Raw genomic sequence first — 17488 nt, 5'->3', positions numbered from 1 at the left:
GCAAATGACTCAGTATGGACCAAATGAAAATTGTAACCTTAATTCCTTAAAGATCCAATCCCAACATGTTTCGGACATATAAATACTCTGTTTTGAATAATAACTTGATATGTTTTTTCCCTGCAAAAAGTTCAATTATCTTGCTAAAAATTCTTCAAATTACATCTAACTACATTTAACTGTGGGAAAGTGGTCTCAGACTTTGGGGCCCCAATGTATACACAAATATTTTTCAATTTCAAAAGTTTAACTGCTGGACACAATATGTCTTGTACTTCAGTGAGAAGTCAAAATGTGTACTGATTGTTGCGTTTCAAAAGGATTCTTCATTCCTCAGACTCTCGTTTACAGTAAGACATTTTCTGGCAGCTTTCAGGCAGATGTGACGGTCGTTTCACTATGCTGCCACAGGCTGAATCATAACAAATCATAAAGGAGTTCATAAAGAAATGTTATGAAGTACAACTTTAAAATAAATGTATGAGGTCGTAGAACTTTGAGTTACCAGTGTACATTTTTAGGAAAAAATAAAAAGAATAGGGTCTATTGGAACAATTGGAAGCACACAGATGAGCTCTTTACATGACATCTTCCTGACAGGTGGCGTGTTGAAAGGAGGCTGAGGCACAGAAACCCACAGAGAGCAGGAAGGGCACATGAATACTGAGCAATTAGCCATGTAGAAGGTGGCAACAGAGTCCTCAACGTATGAAAAACATCACTGTAGTGCCAAACTCTTCCAGTTTTCTGTAAGTACGAGCACACAGAATGAACAGTGGGGGGGCTTGTTTTCCTATAATAAAGAGGAGAAAGGAATACAAGTTACATTTCAGGGCACACTGTCTAGCTACAGTGTGCTCTTGAGTCAATTACAGTGTCTCGAAACACAGTTTTACTTCATCGATTAATGGCTGATTTCGAAACAGGTCAATACTGACACCTAGTGAAAGCACCGGAACAGTCCTGTTCCCGGAACTTTCGTGTCCGAGACGTTGTTAGATTCGGAGTTATTAAGAAGACGGGCCGGATCCGGATTAGCCGAAGTCCTTTTAAAGTTAATATAACCAACTCATAGAAGTAACTATAATAATAAACCCTCTGCTCCGTTTGTACTCATAATGGTGTCTCACAAACAGAAACGGGTGTGGAAGTACGTGGAGGGGGGCAGTTTGCTGAAGCTGAAGTCCTACCTGAGGAAGCACCGGGACCTGGATGTGAACTTCTCCCAGGGCAGGAGGCAGAGGAGCCCGCTGCACCTGGCCTGCTGCCTGGGAGACGACGCCGTGCTGCGGCTGCTGCTGAAGCACGGAGCCGATGTTCTCCAGAAGGACCGTAAAGGAGACACGGCGCTACACACAGCGGCCAACCGGGCTCTTAAACACGGGAAGACAGGTAAGGGGGACCGGGAAAGAAGCTGAAGTTGAAGTATTAACCCGTTATTGTTTTTAACTTATGATTTTGGTTTCCTTCTAGCGTATGATGACCTGGTTGTGCCCCTCAAGAAGAGCTGCCCAGAGGCTATGACTGCTCCTAACAGTGCCGGAGTCACACCCCAAGACCTGCTGAACTGGATGAAACATACAGAGGTAAACAGTAGTTTGAATCTGATGCAAAGAAACTATTGAGCTGCTACGAACTAATCAAGGAAATAGTGAAAAAAACTCATCACCACACAATTTACAGTGATTTTAAAACAGAAAAGCAATGCATCATCACACTGGAGAGGCTGGAACAAGCAAATGTTTGGCATTTTTGCTTTTTGTTTGCGTTGGATTTTTCTATCGGTCGATATTAGATAAGATAACAAATTTATAGCAGTGCCCACAGGCCAGATGAAATATCAGTACGGCTGATATTAGAGCATCAAAAAATTAGTCGATTAATTGTTTAGACGATTTCAGTAAATTTCACTTTCTTAATTTGTCTGTATTTGCTGCTTTTCTTTTACACGTGAGAGTAAGTTTTGAGGTGTTGATGAAATAAATCAAGGAGTCTGAAGACGCCACCTTGGGCTTTGTTAAAACTGTTATGTCTGTTTTTCACGATTTTCTAACATTTCATGGACAAAACAAAAAATTGATCAGTCTAGCTAATAATCAGCATATGATATTATCTGCTGATTACTAGATTATCACAGGTTCTGGTGTCAGCATGTGTTTTGGCCATTAACTAACAAGACACAGCAGTACAGACATGCAAATGATACTGTATGTTTAAGGTAATGTTGACAAAGTGTCACCATCACACAGTTTTTGTCCTGTGCTGAGAAGTTTACTTTTCAGCTGGTAAATGTCCTGCTCCGTATGTATCTGGGTCACAATTCCAAAATGGCCACATTTAGGAGATCATTATGAAATATGTTTATGTTATGTATGTATGGAAAACAATAACGTAGGCTGATATATCACCTATATCATCTTATTTCTCACAGTTAACCCTTTGTCATCATAGTATCTGACGGGTGCCCTTTGTGTGATTCATGGTGGTATAACTGATCAAACCTGTAACTTTCACAAAACAGTATTTGAGACCAGATCTGAAGAAACGCGCACACGCACACACACACGCTAATACACACAAAGACACAGTGAGTGTATCAGGGTTGCCACCCAGACCAATTTATATCAGATCATACAAGTGATTTAGCATGTATTGTTCTTTTTTATGTCATATCACACCTACTTTACCTTAACTGCATTTGAGTAAGTTTGCATTTAAGGTAGTGTACTACAGTATTTTAAGTTAGGACTACAACTAATGATTATTTTCATTGCAGATCAATCTGCAAATTGTTTTTTTGGTTTTTTTTTGACTAATTGATTTATTATTTGGTCAATAAAAAGTAAACTAATTGTGTCCATCAAGGTTTCCCAGAGTCCAAAGTAATATCTTCAAATGTCTTTTTTTTTTTTTGTGGTGTTGGATCATATTTACATAATGTATCATTTCCTTCTATTCTTCACAGACTGCAGAAAATGTGAGTTGTCCTCCTGAAACGGACCCTGAGAAGGAGTGGCAGGAGAAGCTATTCGGCGAATGTGAAGATGAATTCTTTGAAACTTTTGGAGTATATGATGGTAAATTGTAAACTTATTCTTTGATGCTGAATTTTATTTGGACTTTCTCCGCTTGATGATAACAACGCTGCTGTATTTGTTTCACAGCTGATGACTTTCTGCCTGTTGATGAAGACGAGGGAGATTTTGGGGCCTGGGCTGATCGTATTAGGAAAGAATATTTCGATAAAAAGCATGCTGAAGCTGAAAGACTGGCAGCGACATATTCTGGATGGAAAAGGAAGAAGAGTAAGCAAGAGAGAGAGCAGGAAGAGCAAAGCCGCAAGGAGCTGAATGAAAAGCTGCAGAGGGAACATGAAGAGTATCTGGCTCGAGCAGCACGTAAAGAGGAAGAGACTCGGCAGGGCAGGAAGCGCAGGTACGATGAGAGGTGTGCAGCCACTTTCCACGTTGGCTCGGCAGCTGGAAGCACAAAGCTGAGCTACAGTGACATCCCCTGGCCAGCTCCAGGAGGTACAGTGCAGGAGATGGTGGATGTGATGCTGCACGGTGTAGACCGAAAGGACGTGCCGGTGTTTCGTAAAGTGCTCCGGAAGCAGCAAGCGCTGTGGCATCCTGACAAATTTGCTCAGAGATGTGAAGCCCGGTTAGAGGAGAAGGACAAGCAGAGGATCCTGGATACAGTCACAGCTCTATCACAGGAGCTCAACAGAATGGCCCAGAGTCTTAAAACTTAAAATCACAATGTAATTTAAACTTAATCTTATGTGCTTTTCTGTAAATGTTTGTATGTAAAAAGTCTATAAAAACTGTACTAAAATTTAGTGCCATTTATGCACAAATGTACCATGGGTTTTGTACATTCTCCACAGCAATTCGTCTACTACAGTTGTGTGGTGGCAGCATCAGCTGCCGTGCATCATCAGCAGCAGTGTTAGTATTTCTTTATATTTGGTCAACATTTACACCCAGACATTTTTCCAAATAATGACACTACAGACTCTTTTGTTTCCACATTCAACTTTTTATCCAGTTCATGAGTTTGTTTTGTAATTTGGTTTTAAGTTAACATTATGTCACATGATTTTTTAATTTGCAAGCAACATTTACCTTTGTTTTTATGGAATTATGCAGATTACGCAGAAGTACTGAACTGATTTATTATTATCATTATTATTATTATTATTTATTACTTCAGTTCTTAGTTGACCTCATTTGGGCTGTTAGGGTGGTGCACTGTTGCTGCACAGCGAGAAGGTTCTGGATGCGTACCACGGTTCTCTCAGGGCCTTTCTGTGTGGAGTTTGCACGCTCTCCCCGTTCCTGCGTGGGTTTCCCCCGGCCACAGTCCAAAGACATGCAGGTTAGGTTGAGTGGCGATTCTAAATTGCCCATAAGTGTGAATGTGAGTGTGAATGGTTGTTTTTTGTGTCTAAGTGTCAGGTCTTGGTCCCTGACAGCTTGTTAACAGTTTTATTAGGGTATAAATCATTTTTTCTAACTCAGGTGATGGAGAGAATTAGCCAGTGGTCATAGTGTTTGTGGTTTGATCCCCAGCTCCTCCTGTCCACATGTCAAAGTGTCCTTGAAGAAGACATTGAACCCCAAAGTGCTTCCTGTGTGCGTGCGTGCGTGTGTGTGTGTGTGGGGGGGGTAGTCAATTTGATGAAAAGCATTTGTCAAAACAATGTAAAGTAAATGTACTGTATTGTTAAAATCTGCAGCTGTCCTCAGTCTAATCCAATTGAAATGTGCCTGCATAACAAGAGTGTGTACTTGCAGGATTCAATCAGCATGGATGCTACCCACAGAGTGATTTTGAACCTGGATTTAACACTGAGCATGAAAACCGCTTTGTGTAAAACCTGATTTAAAAAAAGATTTCATTCAGATTTCGCTTAACCTGAGTAACATTTGTGTTGAGTCATGTGGGCCTACGACCAGTGCTTTTACTCTTAGAAAAGATGTTCGTTCGTCTGATCCACGGATTTATTAAAACATACAGTAACAATTTATCACACGGGAAAAATTGTTGTAAAACTGCCGACAATTAAAACGTCGCCAAAAAAAAAAAAAAAAAAACACACACACACAAAAAAAACACCCTGAATAAAGAATTTTACGCACAAAGAAGAGCAGATGGTCGGTCCGCTTTCAGTGATGGAACAGAATAAGAAGATGCGCTGGTTGCCAGGTTTGTGGGCTAACCCCCTTTTTTTTAACCAAAAACAGCGTTATCATTGTCGAGCGTGATTTAAACCGAGACAAAGGACTGAAACGACTTGGTTACAACCTTACTTTATAAGTCCAATTAAAGAGCAAAATGTGAATAAAGTAAATTTTTCCATTCAATTTACGACATAATATTAAAAAAAAACTATTAAAGGGTAATTTTGTTGACATAATTCAGACCGATGGTCTAGGCTTCAGTTGTTATATATTTTTTACGTTTTAGACATGAATATACCTTGAAAAGCATTTTATCATTTGGAGTATTAAAAAAATCGTATTTTTATTCATCTTTCATTATTGATATTTTATGTACCGTGTGACTACAGTGTCTTCGTCTCATAAAAGCCTTGGCTAGGTGTCAACATAGCGCCAAGTCAGTGAAACTACATTTTCGGACAGATGTTACTGTTTGGTCAGCTCGCATCTAGCGTATTGTAAACACCTCTCATCTTCTAAATAAAGAAAAATCGATTATTTCCGAGGATGCGACAATATCTGGCAACCCGGAGACGCAATCTGTGTCAATTGCCGGGCGACGTAGCGCGAAACAAGGCCATAGCCTATATCTGACCGTGGCTTTTTTTTTTCTTTTTTCTTTTCTTCCTTTTAACGTGTCAGGCTACCTTTAGCCCCCTTTGTCTCCATGGCGGGTCGATGGTCTCTCTTCTAGCCCGCCTGTTGCTCGTCTTCTGTCCGGCCGAGCGTCGCGTCGTCGCCGTGTTTTTTTTCCCCTGCGCTGGCGATGACAGGTGTTCAAGGTAAAGAGCCCACGGGATGACGCCGTTCGCCGCGATCGCTCGACGCGAAAGGTGCATCGGGGAGGTCTCTGTCTTTGTTTTCACAGCGTTTGTTCAGTAGGCGTCGGGCGGCTTTGACGAGGCAAGACACAAAAAAAACAAACAAACAAAAACAAAAACAAAAAAATCAAAAAACGGCGCGACAACCAGACACAGAGTGAGGATATTTTCCCTTCTGAAAATCGTCAGTATTAATGGGGAATAATTAATCCTCGGGGGCGGGGGAGGGGGGGAAGGTTAATTGGTTAAAGGGTTTAAAGCATCGCATCGACTCGCGGAGTCTTGTGATGTCCTATTTTCGTTAGGAGTAAACGGCTCGTCGTCTAGGCCCAGTAGGCTCCCAGGCACGGCACGAGGCAGCGGAGGAGAGACCGGGCTGTCTGGCGGAGAAAGATGGTGTTTCGGAGTGAGGAGGTGTGCTTGGCGCAGTTGTTCCTGCAGTCCGGCTCTGAGTATGACTGCATTAGTGAGCTCGGAGAGCTGGGGCTGGTCGAGTTTCGAGATGTAAGTAGAGAGGCTGATGGTGCACACACTCTTTTCTGTACACGTATCAACTCTGCCACCAGACTGAACGTCTTTGTTCTTAATTACGTGCATTTTTTTTGTCCTACCAAATACAGAAAAATGTATTCTACCCTACCTCTCATTACCCTTCCCATTATGCATGCATGTAGTCTATCTATCTATATATCTATCTGACTTTTCATATCAATTTTCTCCAAAGAACTTAAAAAAAATATACACCGATAATATCTTAAGGTTTAAAGCCAAAATACTCCACATTGCGCTTGGCTTGGGGAGAGGAGGATGTAGATGAATACAGTGTTTTAACAGGATTTAAACAAGAATAAACAACATTTTACAACATTATAACCAGCCTAGGTGTATTTAACGATGCCATAATGACTCCTGTTATTGTACATGCATCGCCTGATGCCGTGACTTGCAGCCACCTGACCTGTGATGCTCCTCTGGTTTCAGCTTAACCCAAGTGTCAGCTCATTCCAGCGGCGCTTCGTCAGCGAAATCAAGAGATGCGAGGAGATGGAGAGAATTCTGGGTAAGCGAGCAGAGCACCTGGGGTGGTCCATGTGGCGGCTGAATGTGTCTTTTGAAAAACGGCCCCTCTGAGATTAAGAGTTCACGGGTAGCTCTGACACCTCGGTGGCATTCACCATGAAGCCAGCTATCAGCATTTTTTGTTCACAGGCTACCTTCTGAGGGAGATCCAAAAGGCTAATATAGCCGTTCCAGAGGAAGATGAGAGTCCACTTGCTCCTCCCCCCAGGCAAGTCCTGGAGATCATGGTGAGTTTCATTTTAACCTGATTTTACTATCAAAGTGCTCACTTTCCGTAGTGTATAATTGAGTATATTTACCTACACACTACTATCCCGGTTTTGATCATGTTTTCGATATAACATTAATCTGGTACATAGAGAAACCTGGCTATTCATATCATTGTATACAAGATCCTAATATTATACAGGCTTTTCATTGTATGCCACAGTGCACACGTGTATTTGATTCATATTAACCTCCAGTTTCTTCTAATTTTCTCTTCCAGTGGCTTTATGGTTGGAAAAATCCTCTTATTCGTCATTGTCTGACTATATCATACATATACACTGTACCGCCTCGTTCCAGCTCTTCATAGAAGCTATATAATGTTTAAACTGAGTGTAACATTCACACCCAAGACTCCATGTTTTTATGGCTGCATCAGTCCATCAAATGGAAATATTCTAGATGCCTTATGTGTCATTTTATACACTTTTTCCAAATTCAGCCCGACATATCTGGTAACTTTGGAAACTTCGAGATCCACATTTCAATTTAGTACAAAGTTCTGTGGGATTGAACAAACTTTGGCTACACGGCATGCGTTTGTACCGACTGTCCCGCCGGCAGAACAGTGGGAGTAGGAGGTCATATGTCTGGGATCTCTGTTATGACTGAGTCACCTCAGCAGCTGAGAGCCCAGTTTAGTTTTTGGCTCCCTGACTCTACTCCATTTACCGCTCTGCTGGATTTAGCTCCTCCATGTAATCATCAGTAATGGAAGATGAAGGCGACAATAAAATTGTTCCTCTGCACTACTGATGTCAGACTTTCACTTCGATTTCAGCACGTAGGCCATCATTACATCAGTTATCATCTTTTTTTTTTTTTTTTTTTTTTTTCCGGATGAACTGCCACATAACCTGAGTTTAGGATTAATCTGCACACGGGGTGGAGAATGACCTTAAACCTATATGAGTTGTTTACATGCCACAATATCCCGGTTTCAGTTCTCCATTTAGCATAATTCAGGTTTCTCAAAACTGGGATAAGGGCTTATCCAGGTTTCTGAGACTAGGGTATGAGGTACTAGGTTAAACTTCCAACATATAAGCAGGATGCTCCGAAAACCCGATCATAACAAGGATGTCAGTGTGCACAATCAATGCACTGATTGTGAACTGTCCTTAGTGAGACTCCATATATTTCATACAATTTTTTTACTCATTACTTTATGCTTGATACCGAGTGCTGCTTTTATATTTTATTACAAAGGCTAAAATAAATCAAAACACACACACACAAAAAAAAAATATGATACAATATCCCATTATTGTCATTTGTAGCTATAGTAGCTGCTGTTAACCAGAAGTTACGTAGTCTCGCTTTAAGGTTTAAAGTAGAGGAACTCTGGCCGTATTCTGCTGTCATTCGCATGTATCGTTGATTCTTGGCTGCCTACATTAACTGAGCAGGTAATCCTGCTGAATTCTTAAGCTGGTGTCTGATGGGATGTTCAGGAGCAGCTCCAGAGGCTGGAGATGGAGCTGAGCGAGGTGGCGAGGAACAAAGAGAAGCTGCAGAGGAACCTCCTGGAGCTGACTGAGTACACACACATGCTGAAGATCACACGGACCTTCATGCACAGCCGCTCCAGAGTGAGTGTATTTCTATCGAGCCGCTCATTTATCAGACACACCAACCGTCTGTCGTGTACTGCTTTTGTTCCAGTCCCACTCTGTTTGCAAACCCAGCGGAGATGCTTCCCCTCATCTCGCCAGCAGCATCGTGTTTCCCTGTCGCTGACGTGTCTCGTTTCCCTGGGCGACAGAGGTGGAACTAGTGCGGCCTTTAATTAATGACACGGTCACACTGCAGCCGTTACAAGCAGCACCTGACTCATCCAGGCTGCCGTGTTAAAAAGGGATACAGCGAAGAGCAATGATGAGGGGGGTTTGTGAGAATAAACATCACACTCCAGCTTGTGAACATTGTGTCGGCTTTGTGTAGAACCATGTAAGATTCTGGTTACTCTAAGCTGTCATGAATGAAACATGTTCCTTTTTATAATTAGCATGAGGCTCTTGGTCCCCAGTATGAAGAATTCCCCACCATGGACACAGACTCGGTGACAGGATGCACCGGTATGCAAAGACTTGGAGCCAAGCTGGGGTGAGCTGCAGAATGTCATAATGTGTATGGTGCTATTATCAGTAAGAAACAAACCCTGAACCTAATCTGATCCCTCCTGGCTGTAGGTTTGTTTCAGGTCTCATCCAGCGAGTGAAGGTCGAGGCTTTTGAGCGCATGTTGTGGAGAGTGTGTAAGGGCTACACCATCCTCAGCTACGCAGAAGTGGATGAGAACCTCGCTGATCTCGACACTGTGAGTTGAATTACACACTTTGTGATGGAGATAAGAAATAGCCTAACATTCCCTCTGCCTCAAAATCAAACAGGAACCACTTGGGCCGTAGTAATAACCTCTGTGTATGTGTTGTTTCAGGGCGAGATAAGCAAAAGTGTTGTGTTTCTCATCTCTTTCTGGGGAGACCAGATTGGACAGAAAGTTCAAAAGATCTGCGATTGGTGAGAATACCGTCATCACACTGTTAGTTCAAGTAAAATTTGGACCCAAAAGCAGGAGTCGGACAAGAGATTTTCAAAAGCTCGGAAGCAGATCTATTGAAGAGTTGGTTCAGTGAGGTTTGGGGAAGCTGGGCCAGATCTGGAGGTGGAGCGGGGCAGGTAGCGGGAGCTGGAAGGAAGGCAGACTGGCAAGGTGCTGGGCGAGGCACGCAGAACAGGAATGGCGGAGAATAATTAACCTGAGGCATAGGTAAACAGGGAGTTAAAAAAGGTTCAGGCAACACAACAGAAGTACAAACTAGAGCTGGCCTTGGCCGTGGCGTTAGTACCACATTGGCAAACTGATCGATCTGACGAAGACTGGAGTGTAGAGCCGGGCTATATACTGCAGGAGGGGGATTAGTTGATGGGTCCCAGGTGTACAGGTGAACTCGCAGCAGGAGAGAATACCTCGCCATGCCCAGACAAACACGCACACAGACAGAGAGAGAGACAAACCGGGGACAAACAAGAAACACGAGGGAGGGGAAAAAAACAGCAGAAACGCTAGAAATGGGAAAGGCACAGTGATACCATGACACACAGAACTTTACCTGTCAGTACCTGATGTATTATCCTTCATTATTACAATACACATCTGTCTTTCATTGTCCTCAGTTACCATTGCCATATTTATCCGCACCCTGAGAATGATGAGGAGCGGGCAGATGTGTTGGACAGCTTAAGGACACGTATCCAAGACCTCAACAATGTAGGGCTGACACACATCAGCATTAAGGCTTTTGATCCAACCAGGAATATGTTACTTGTACACAGATTCTTAGTTTATAACTGGTAACTATAACTATAACTCCAGGTGCTGCACCGCACTGAGGACTACTTGAGGCAGGTTCTGCAGAAGGCCTCAGAGTCGGCCTACACCTGGGTTGTGCAAGTTAAAAAGATGAAGGCTATCTATCATATCCTCAACCTCTGCAGCTTCGATGTCACCAACAAGTGTCTGATTGCTGAGGTGTGGTGTCCCGTGAGTGACTTGGCAAACCTGCGGGGGGCACTAGAAGAGGGCTCGGTGAGTGTAAAATGTATAATGACGGTTAAAATGGTGATTAATTCGTAATCACAAATGTTTATCATGTTTATCTATTGTTCTTACATTCTCACATATGTTTTTCATCATCAGAGAAAAGGTGATGCCACTGTACCATCCTTTGTGAACCGCATCCCGAGCACTGACACTCCACCTACCCTGTTAAGAACCAACAAGTTCACATCTGGCTTTCAGAGCATCGTGGAGGCTTACGGGGTGGGGGACTACCGCGAGGTAAGCCCAGGTAAGAACTCATACTGTGTCATGTAAAGAACAGTAAGGTATCTCTTTGTTTGCCCTGGAGATGTTCAGAGTAAGTACACCGAGTCTGTTTCTCTTCTTGGCAGCTCCTTACACCATCATCACATTCCCCTTTCTGTTTGCCGTGATGTTTGGCGACCTCGGGCACGGGATGGTATTGAGTCTCTTTGCTTTGTGGATGGTGCTGACGGAAAAAAAGCAGAAGAAGAAACGCTCCAGTAATGAGGTAGGGAGGAGTCTTCCTCATCCATAATGCAGTCTGATTATTGTAAATTAGTTTTTGCTGATACCTGTGTTTGGTGCTCCCAGATATGGGCGACGTTTTTCAACGGACGATACATCATCCTAATGATGGGGCTTTTCTCTGTCTACACCGGGCTGATTTACAATGACTGTTTCTCTAAGTCTCTCAACATATTTGGCTCTGGCTGGAGTGTGAAGGCTATGTTCACAAATCAGCAGTGGACGTGAGTTGTTTAACTTTTGTTTATACTGTCTCAAAGCATGTGGTGTTTTAATGGGTGCTTGAGGTTTTTCTAACTGCTACAAAATTTTTTTTTTTTCACACTGCAGAAACAAAACGCTCCAGACAAATGCTTTGCTCACGTTAGACCCTAACATCAGTGGTGTTTTCAGTGGACCATACCCATTTGGCATTGATCCTGTGAGTAATTGCACTCAGACAGTAGAGTCAGAATATAACTGACTCACTCTCATATCATTTTCATTGAGATGCTTTTTAATGTTGCATCAGATATGGAACATGGCGGTGAACCGACTGTCCTTCCTCAACTCCTACAAGATGAAGATGTCAGTTGTTATTGGGGTCATCCACATGAGCTTTGGAGTGGTGCTGGGTGTCTTCAATCACTTGTGAGTGACTCCAGACATGAGTCCATGTCAGTAACCTTACATCACCTTTGTTCGAATAAAATTGAATTTGGGAGCGCTTGATTGATAGATATATACCAGTATTCTGTGCATTATGAATTGGCTGACTGGTATTTGTATTAGTGGCACAGCTCTACTTTTTATACTTGTATTATAGCAGCCAGAAAGGCCACACACACTAACCAGCATCAATAGTTCTCCCGGATGAAAAGTAACTCTAATGACTTTGTATTGACTTTGAATATTTGAATGCCTTCAATGAGCAATAGATGGAGTAAACGAAAAAGCATGCAGATGACAGCAATGGTATGATGGCGTGCCAGTCAACGTTAAAGGATAAGTCTGGTGATGTTCCATATTCTTCATATTGTCAACAAATCACATGAAAAGACCAAAACCAGCAATAAATGGATCTTACTAAGTATTGTTTTTGTAGCCAAAGCCTGTTATAGTGTTTTCCTCTGTCCTTATGAGCTCCGCTGTTGTTCAAAAACTGGTAAAAACACACCAGTGAGCCGCACAGTTACACTAGTAGACATGCTTCTTCAGTGCCATGAACATGGGCACTGTAGATTATTTTGATTATTCAATCCCATATGCACGGTCCTGCTGCCAGAAATACTCACAACTGCGCCACATCCACAGCTGAAAATAGCATCCTGTAAAAATACCATTTACTCCAGTTTGAGTAACATTTGCTAAAAACTGCAGTTCGCAGCTTTTTTAGGATATTATTTAGCCTTTTCAAAAAATGAAACTGCTGTATATTCATGAACAAGTTTTAAAGATATACAAATTTGGTAGGAATCCGTGAGCCTGAGGTTGAGATCCACAGACATGACAGACTAGCACATTGTTGGTTGTGGTCTTTTAATGGGCCTTGTTGACACTACCAAAAATATAAAATATTACCAACCTTATCCTTTAAGCAGCGGCCAAATATGGCTTGCAAGGAAGTTAGCAACCGCCACATGGAGTAATATCTCAAGGTGTTATGTGGAATTTCTGTATCTTCAATTGTTCAATTGGTACACAAACGTTAATTGGTAGCATAAAATTATTTTACCAAATTAACCATGTGTCCTTTTTGTAGCTAGAAATTACAGGCAAACATACAGTTCAGCCAAAATGGAGAGTACAGCTTCCAACAAATAAATAAATATTTTCTTGGGTTTTAAGTGATCTTGGTCACTCATTAATATTTTAGGAATTCTTTGAAGAAATCTCTAGAAATCAATGAATGGTTACATAACTGTGTGGACTATCTCAGAACACTTTCTCAGTTTACCTGTAATAATAAGTACCAAACTACAAAGTTCTTTCCGAGATAATTATTAGGAAATTAAAAGGAAATTAACGGACTTAAAAAATAGAGCAATAACAGCTTTTTATCATAGCTGTCTCAGCAGCTAATCTTAAAGTCAATAATGAACGTTGTATAATTACAATAATGCGCTAATGCCATACAGTGCAATACTGGCATTGATGCAGTATGTCTTGCACCCACCTGTCTGTGCCAATATCATATATAACACTAAAATTCATGCATTATTACTTGCTATGTGTCCACATTGTTTTGGTATTTTGCGGGGTCCAGTCAATATAATCACGATCTTATCACTTTCTTTATTCCCATACTTTGTTCTCTCCCTTCAGGCACTTCCGACAGAAATTTAATGTATATCTGCTATTTCTTCCTGAGCTGCTCTTCCTCCTCTGTCTCTTTGGCTACCTGGCCTTCATGATTTTCTACAAGTGGTTGGCATTTGGTGCACGAGACTCCAGCCAGGCTCCCAGCATCCTCATCCATTTCATCAACATGTTCGTCATGCAGGGGAAAGATATCACTCCTCTCTACCCAGGACAGGTATGTGTTGACAATATCATCTGAAATAATATGTTTATGAGCTTTGGGGGGCATTTTGATCCCTGTTAATTTATGTGTTTGTGCTTGTTATCTTAATTCCACAGACTGGGCTGCAAATTTTCTTAATTGTGATAGCCATGCTGTCAGTCCCTGTGCTGCTGTTAGGAAAACCTCTTTACTTGTATTGGCTGTATCGTGGAGGTAAAGGCCTGCGCAGACGCAGAGTAAGTCAAGTCGAAAATATTGCAGTATCATAAGTCTGTTTTCTACCTCGGCAGTTTTTGGTTCATTTGTCAGTACTTATGAACCACTATTGTCACACCTCAGGGTTATGAGAGGGTGAGGCGTGTAAGTGAGGATGATAATTCTATAGCACCACCCTATGAAGATGATGAAGAGGAGGGACTTGACGAAATGACCAGCAGAGAAGCTCTTCCAAAAGAGGTCAGAGAGCCACCGTTATCCTGTCCTTATATGTTAAATGTTGCATTTCAGACTGCAATATGCAACCTTCAATGACTACACATCATACACAGCATTTGAATGTGATCTAGTGGGATTCTGCCATTTGCCTGAAATTGTCATCTGAATTATGTATGTGACTTTGTGAAGTGTGTGTGCAGCATGAGTGGTATTTGCGCAGCTAATGGTAAGATGTGCTGTGGTTATCAAGAGGAGGTTAGTGGCCATAGAAGAGAAAGACAGAGCAACAACGATGGTAGGAGGCAACAGAAAAGAAACAGAAAATAAGCAGTTGTGAATCTAATTCAAATTCTAATCACCAATCAGTATTAATTAAGTGGGGTTTCTTATGTATTATTTAAAATTGTTTTACAGTTTGACTTTTCAGATGTGCTCCTGCACCAGGCCATTCACACCATAGAGTACTGCTTGGGCTGCATTTCCAACACCGCTTCTTACCTGCGTCTGTGGGCACTCAGCTTAGCTCATGCCCGTAAGTGCAGTCACCAAAATGAGTGCACCACCGTCTCTCTGTGCCTCTTTTTTTCTACTGACTTCTACTTTGCAATTCTTTACCTTTAACACGAATTCACTCCTGTGTGTGTCTTTGTATACTATGTTTGCCCTTATGTGCTTCTTTTTTATTGGTTTCAGAGTTGTCAGAGGTGTTGTGGGCCATGGTGATGCGCCTGGGTCTGAGGATCACCACAAGAGTGGGGGTGTTGTTCTTGGTCCCTGTGTTCGGCCTATTTGCCGTGCTCACCGTGTCCATCCTGCTAGTCATGGAAGGCTTATCAGCATTCCTCCATGCTCTCCGCCTCCACTGGTGAGTCTCAGTGGTACCAACTGATCTGGATGTTCACAATCATTTTTCAGCTCAGCAATATATTAAATATACTATACTAAATACTGCAATTCGAGACTAGATATTGTCTTTGAGTGTAGCTATTATACTGTGACGCATCTAAACTGATGTCTTTTCCTAATCTGTGAGGCAGCATTAAAGTTAAATGACACAATTTTAGATATTTTTAAAAGGAATTAAATAGAAAAAAATATACTGTAAATAAAGTATTTAATGTGAACATCAATGATACTTCATTGTAACATTACAGTATTAAGATTTCCATATTGAGTTAAGAAGGTCGTGATATTTGATTTTTCTTTCAGTGTCACCCACTCTGCTTTATTCAGTTTCCTATTTGCGTTCACCCTCCTCATCATTTACTCTGCCTTCATTAAAGTGCTCTTGCTTGCTCCTACACTTCATTTCAGGGTGGAGTTTCAGAACAAATTCTACCACGGGACCGGTGTCAAGTTTCTGCCCTTTGACTTCTCTCTTCTGCCGTCTGTTTTTGAGCAAGACGGCTTGCTTTAAAAATAAGGACTCTGAAGTGCTGGATATGAGCTGAAAGCAGACTTTATAGATGGGAAGGATGCAGGAAGCTGGAACAATTCACACTGTGATAACAAACCTTCAAGACAGTGGATTGAAACTCACTCTTGTAGCAACGTTTTTCACCATGACAATTTTTAAAATGCTATCGGCTGTGCTGACTGCCTTACTACTGTACCCAGCAAACCTCTGAATATACAGAGGTTCAAAACTTTTGTTCTGTCATTTAATTTTGTAGGTGAGATGTTGCTCAACTCTACTTGTCAAATCATTTAGGAGAATTTAAATGTTTAATTTGCATTGTGCTGTGTAAACTGGTTTTGTATTATCTGGAAAATGGTATTTAAAATGAACGGTTATACGGTGCAATGTAAAATTTAAGTATGTAACAACAGCAATCTACTGAAGACCATATCAAGCATCCTGATGTAGTGCCATAGAGATTTATTTCTGATGATGATATGGGGATGCCTTTGGGTGTTTTAAAACTCCTCCTCCATCTGTTGAAAGAAAAGCTGTGGGCATCAAAATCTAAAAAACATTACAACCCTTTTTGTGAGGCATATTGTCACAAAGCACTTTGCAGAAATGATTGTACAATTTAAAGTTTTCACTAATTACTGTGATGATGCCAAATGAAAATAATCAACTGTTAGCTGTTTGCTTCTTTACTTATTAATGCATTTATTTAAATGTAACCTCCCCTGTAACCGATAGAAAAAGATCAAATACTCCAGAAAAAGTCAAGAGGCCTTAGGTCTTTCATTGATGATATTGCTTATTGCATTTGTTAATGATAATTAATCACGGTATTTATTTAAATTATTGTCTGTACAAGAGTCTAATATTTTACCATTTTGATGTGTTGAATAAAGGTTTTGAGAAATGCAAGCAAATAAAGCATTCATGTTCAATGCCATTTTATTAGCTCTTTCATTCATTCAAGATTATTTTAGTGGTAAGTTATTAATTGACAACAAAAATTACCTCACTAATCAACAATCCATCACTCTTACTGGCTGCCTCTGAATAAGCAACTTTGCAAAGTTTGCATGCACAGAGCTGTTATCTTGCCTGGTGTTTATCCTGAATTGTTACACTTACAACAGTGTCCATTTTGACAAGACATTATACTACACCTGCTTCTCTTATTTTGTGAGAAAATCTGCTAGTGACAATTTCGCGTTTCTACTTTTCAGAGAAATGAGTCAAAAATTGAAGTAACAAGATTGTCAATCATTTGTCAGCAATTTCTTTTCATTCAAGGTTTCAGAAGGTCTTAAACTCTCGTAAAGTTACATACTTATCAAAGATGTGAGCATAAAACTGTTAGAAAAGCCCCCTTTATTGTGTGAAGTTTAAGTCCTCTGGAGAAATTAAGTAAATGTAAGAGGGGGCGTCATCACAGTTTTATATCCACTTAAGCGCATCATCTGTAATGATTTTCCTTTGGCAACAAGAAGTCACCTACAGTTATCTATACTCATTCCATCATTTGTTAAATATGAGAAGTTTTTATTTGGGTGGAGAGGACGGTCGGGTTGTGGTAGCACTGATTAGCACTCAGATGGGTGTTTATATTCTTGTTTGGGTGCCTCTTTGATAACAG

At 41.2% G+C, this 17488-nt stretch overlaps 2 protein-coding genes across 7 annotated transcripts; both read left to right on the top strand.

The window, feature by feature from the left end:
• Positions 1-975: 975 nt before the first annotated feature.
• Positions 976-3864, top strand: nfkbil1 (nuclear factor of kappa light polypeptide gene enhancer in B-cells inhibitor-like 1). Its single transcript, XM_040156643.1, has 4 exons — positions 976-1392; positions 1474-1586; positions 2966-3077; positions 3165-3864. The coding sequence occupies exons 1-4, from the start codon at positions 1119-1121 to the stop codon at positions 3752-3754; spliced, it is 1089 nt and encodes a 362-aa protein (XP_040012577.1). The 5' UTR covers positions 976-1118; the 3' UTR covers positions 3755-3864.
• A 1928-nt stretch (positions 3865-5792) lies between these two features.
• Positions 5793-16755, top strand: atp6v0a2a (ATPase H+ transporting V0 subunit a2a). Of its 6 annotated transcripts, none has more exons than XM_040157946.1 (21): positions 5793-6007; positions 6352-6550; positions 7028-7106; positions 7256-7353; positions 8848-8985; positions 9402-9499; positions 9586-9712; positions 9833-9915; positions 10573-10666; positions 10772-10984; positions 11096-11246; positions 11350-11489; positions 11573-11730; positions 11837-11927; positions 12018-12136; positions 13811-14021; positions 14126-14245; positions 14349-14465; positions 14859-14976; positions 15138-15309; positions 15759-16755. In XM_040157946.1, exons 2-21 carry the CDS (start codon positions 6440-6442, stop codon positions 15859-15861), a joined length of 2541 nt encoding a protein of 846 aa, XP_040013880.1. In that variant the 5' UTR covers positions 5793-6007; positions 6352-6439; the 3' UTR covers positions 15862-16755. The 6 variants fall into 6 exon arrangements, with proteins under 6 accessions (XP_040013880.1, XP_040013879.1, XP_040013881.1 ...); XM_040157945.1 differs by having other exon boundaries at positions 5793-6203; XM_040157947.1 differs by lacking the exon at positions 5793-6007 and having other exon boundaries at positions 6210-6550; positions 9423-9499.
• The last annotated feature ends 733 nt before the right edge of the window (positions 16756-17488 follow it).

This window comes from Xiphias gladius, chromosome 20 (assembly GCF_016859285.1).
Source record: "Xiphias gladius isolate SHS-SW01 ecotype Sanya breed wild chromosome 20, ASM1685928v1, whole genome shotgun sequence".
Classification (NCBI taxonomy): domain Eukaryota; kingdom Metazoa; phylum Chordata; class Actinopteri; order Istiophoriformes; family Xiphiidae; genus Xiphias; species Xiphias gladius.
The sequence above is the reverse complement of the archived record's forward strand: the minus strand, read 5'-3'. Positions and strand labels throughout refer to the sequence as shown.

Bases quoted from the DNA above. Each gene is read 5' to 3' on its own strand.
- nfkbil1 (XM_040156643.1), top strand. From the start codon at position 1,119: ATGGTGTCTCACAAACAGAAACGGGTGTGGAAGTACGTGGAGGGGGGC. The intron at 1,393-1,473 runs GTAAGGGGGACC...GTTTCCTTCTAG, and splicing joins TCTTAAACACGGGAAGACAG to CGTATGATGACCTGGTTGTG. The intron at 1,587-2,965 runs GTAAACAGTAGT...TATTCTTCACAG, and splicing joins ACTGGATGAAACATACAGAG to ACTGCAGAAAATGTGAGTTG.
- atp6v0a2a (XM_040157946.1), top strand. From the start codon at position 6,440: ATGGTGTTTCGGAGTGAGGAGGTGTGCTTGGCGCAGTTGTTCCTGCAG. The intron at 8,986-9,401 runs GTGAGTGTATTT...TTTTATAATTAG, and splicing joins TCATGCACAGCCGCTCCAGA to CATGAGGCTCTTGGTCCCCA. The intron at 14,246-14,348 runs GTAAGTCAAGTC...GTCACACCTCAG, and splicing joins AAGGCCTGCGCAGACGCAGA to GGTTATGAGAGGGTGAGGCG.